The sequence below is a fragment of the Nestor notabilis genome, unplaced genomic scaffold (genome assembly GCF_000696875.1).
Source record: "Nestor notabilis isolate BGI_N333 unplaced genomic scaffold, ASM69687v1 scaffold12924, whole genome shotgun sequence".
NCBI lineage: Eukaryota > Metazoa > Chordata > Aves > Psittaciformes > Psittacidae > Nestor > Nestor notabilis.
Genome location: NW_009927399.1, coordinates 58,250 through 61,187, shown reverse-complemented (window position 1 = coordinate 61,187; position 2,938 = coordinate 58,250). Strand labels below are relative to the sequence as shown.

The 2,938-nt window shown below is 47.3% G+C and overlaps 1 protein-coding gene across 1 annotated transcript in view; it reads right to left on the bottom strand.

Annotated features, from left to right (window-relative positions):
- Positions 1 to 605: 605 nt before the first annotated feature.
- The window catches only part of EPS8L2 (EPS8-like 2), a gene marked incomplete at its 5' end in the record, with an annotated part of 23,918 nt that continues 21,585 nt past the window's right edge, over positions 606 to 2,938 (bottom strand). The window contains 3 exons of the mRNA XM_010014047.1: positions 606 to 677; positions 995 to 1,127; positions 2,178 to 2,361. Of these exons, the coding sequence (XP_010012349.1) occupies positions 606 to 677; positions 995 to 1,127; positions 2,178 to 2,361 (389 nt within the window). The remainder of the gene's footprint in view (positions 678 to 994; positions 1,128 to 2,177; positions 2,362 to 2,938) is intronic.

Below are 2,938 nucleotides of genomic sequence, written 5' to 3'. Positions count from 1 at the left end.
TGCAGGAAGGAAACAGCCAGTCTTTGATCCTGAGTGCTGCAATTCATCCAACGAGGGGACATGGGGGCACAGGAGGACAGTGAGTTCTCACAAAGGCTTGACAGGGGCTCTCTGCCATGGAGAAGCAAATGCAAAGTGAGGGGGAAAAGACTTATTCCTGTGGTCCAGACTAAACATTCAAGCTGGCTCATTCCCTGTGTGTGCCATGCCTGCTCTTCCCAAGCCATGCCAGCCACGGGGGTGGGAGCAGGGACAGCCCTACCAGAGAAGCTTTGTGGGGTGTTTGTAGTTCAAATCCAGCCATTGTCATACATCCAGCTACGTGTGTGAATTCTCATCTGCTTTGTTGCATGCACATAAAATTTCAGTATAAAATATATAGTTATATATAAAAAAAAAATACTCCATGCAATATTAAAACACCTTTCCCAGCGGAACATGGTCTTATTGTCTACCCTTCTCACCAGTGTTCATGAAAGTGTCACTTTGATGGCAGTTGCACACTAAGTGCAGCACTGCTGTCCCTCACTTGGAGCAGGGGTCGTTGCTGTCATTCCCTTTTCCTGCACTACTATGACTAAGAGCTCAACTAAAGCAGAGAGAGTTTAATTAGCAGAATCAATCCTTTCCTGGCGGCGCTTCATGATCTCCTGCAGCTCGGACTCCCCTCTGCTCTTCTGGAATGGGAACAAAACAGGAAGGTTGAATTGAACTTCAAGCTGTACTTAAATTATAGTATTTAATGCTGGAAGAGTAGAGCTGATTTCATAGGGGTGAGTGATACCAAAGAGGGGAGGTTTACTAGTGGAGACAGGGTGATCTGCCTTGTAGATCTGCGGCCTTTTGGCTTAAAAGACCTTTCAGGTTGTGTGGTTTTTGGGTGGTTGTTGGGGTTTTTAAAGTTGTATTTCGTGAAATGTGTGTATAATGGGGTACCTGCCACCCCATGGTACAGGCACCCATTTGGGTAGGAGTTGTCCCAAAAGCTACTTACCTCCAGCAGGTTTTTCTCCACAGTGATTTTACTGTAGACTCTGTTGCCCTCATCACCACATACTTTCTTCAGCTCCTCTCTGTTGAGGGAGAAGAGCTGAGCTCCAGTGAGGATCCCAAGGTGTTCCACTGTCCTGGGAAGACACAAAGTGAGATGGTGGTTGTGTCACACATGGCCTCTTGCCAAAGGTGAGGAGTCAGAGATGAAAGGGCTTGGAGTAGGTGATGTGCAGGTCCTGCACCAAGAGTAGATCACACACAAGGCCCTGGGGCTGTGCCAGGGTGGCAGCTGTTGGGTAACCCAAGCTCTTGGTACTTATGGCAAGACATGAGGAGTGGGTGAAGCCATGTGTCACTCTGGCACCCACTATGTACCCAGCCCCATGGGTATTGCAGTGGGTGAAGCCACGTGTCACCCTGGCACCCACTGTGTACGCAGCCCTATGGGTACTGCAGTGATTTCACTCCAGCTATGTTGTGTTTCAGGAGCAATCCTGGAGCTCCTCTTGGCTCCCTGTGCAGAGTGTGGGTTGTAGCTCCTAACCCTTGACCATGCACAGCTTCTTGGTGCTGTGCTGGTGGCTGGAGGATTTGTTGGTCCCAGCTGAGGGTCTGGCTCTTCTTTTTTAGGACAGCTGAGAATCCCAGACTGATTTGGGTTGGAAGGGACCTTAAAGCTCACGCAGTTCCAATCCCCTGCCATGGGCAGGGACATCTTCCACTAGAGCAGCTTTTCCAGAGACAGGGAGTCACCTGGAATTGGCATTTCAGGCCATGTGCTTAGTTACTTCACCAGTTATTTCTCTCTAAGGTCAGCACTTTGAACTGGCAAACTGGGACCAGACAAGCACCAGTGGTATGATGTTGTGCAGTGCTGGGCTGAGAGTTGTGTGAATAAGCAAGACCATTCCTTTATTTAGCTACACATTAGGTCTTTTGCTGCTCTGCAATACAAGGCTTACTTGATAGTGTAGAAGGAAGAAAGGGAGTAAGTTTGTGCTCTGAATTTAATACGTTACATTAAATATAGCCTGGATTTAATATGATGGAAATCTAATTTGCAACACAGACTCTGTAAGTAAATATGAGTGACTTCTAAACCATGTGAAATGTTGCAAGCTGCCTCCCCCACTCCTTTCTACATGAAGGATCAGCATTTCAGAGAGCAGTAAACCACATCTTACTCTTTGCTGAATGACTTTGCCTCCAGCCAGGCTTTGACTTCTTCGGTGCTGGACTCGAAGGTGAGGGGCACAAAAACCTGCTGAGGCTTTTCCACTTTGAAATTCCGATGGGGAGGCTGAATCTTATTGTTTGTGATCTTCTTTAGCAGCTCATCGTTCAGCTCATCCATTTGATGAATAAGTTCTGGGGAAACAAGGCACAAGGTGAAGGGGAGGAAATCAAGCGTTCAGTCACAAATCCTATGAAATGAATGTGTTTGTGGGGAGACTGTGAGGAAAGAGCAGAATGTGGCTCAGCATTTTTAACTCTGTAGATACACCAAAGGAAAGTGCTTACTCTTGTATTTAAGTTATAAAGAACAGGCTTAAGTGCTTTGTTAGAGCAGTAGGTTGAACAATGACATTCTGACCTTCAAACTTCCATCAGGAGCCCACCACAGCTTTGGAGGCTGGCAGTTTGTGGGAGTATCCCATGGGAATCCCCCCTTTCCTCCCAATTCAACACTCTCAACTTCCTTCAGCTTTTGAACCTCACTTTCTTTTTGGGAGAAACCTACACTTCTGCAGTTCTGAGTTAAACACAAGAAGAATTAAAGATGCAGGCTGCAGATCACAGAATCACAGAATCAAGGAAAGGTTCATGTGCGAAGGGAGCTTAAAGCTCCTCCAGCTCCAACCCCTGCCATGGGCAGGGACACCTTCCACTAGAGCAGGTTGCTCCAAGCCCCTGTGTCCAACCTGGCCTTGAACACTGCCAGGGA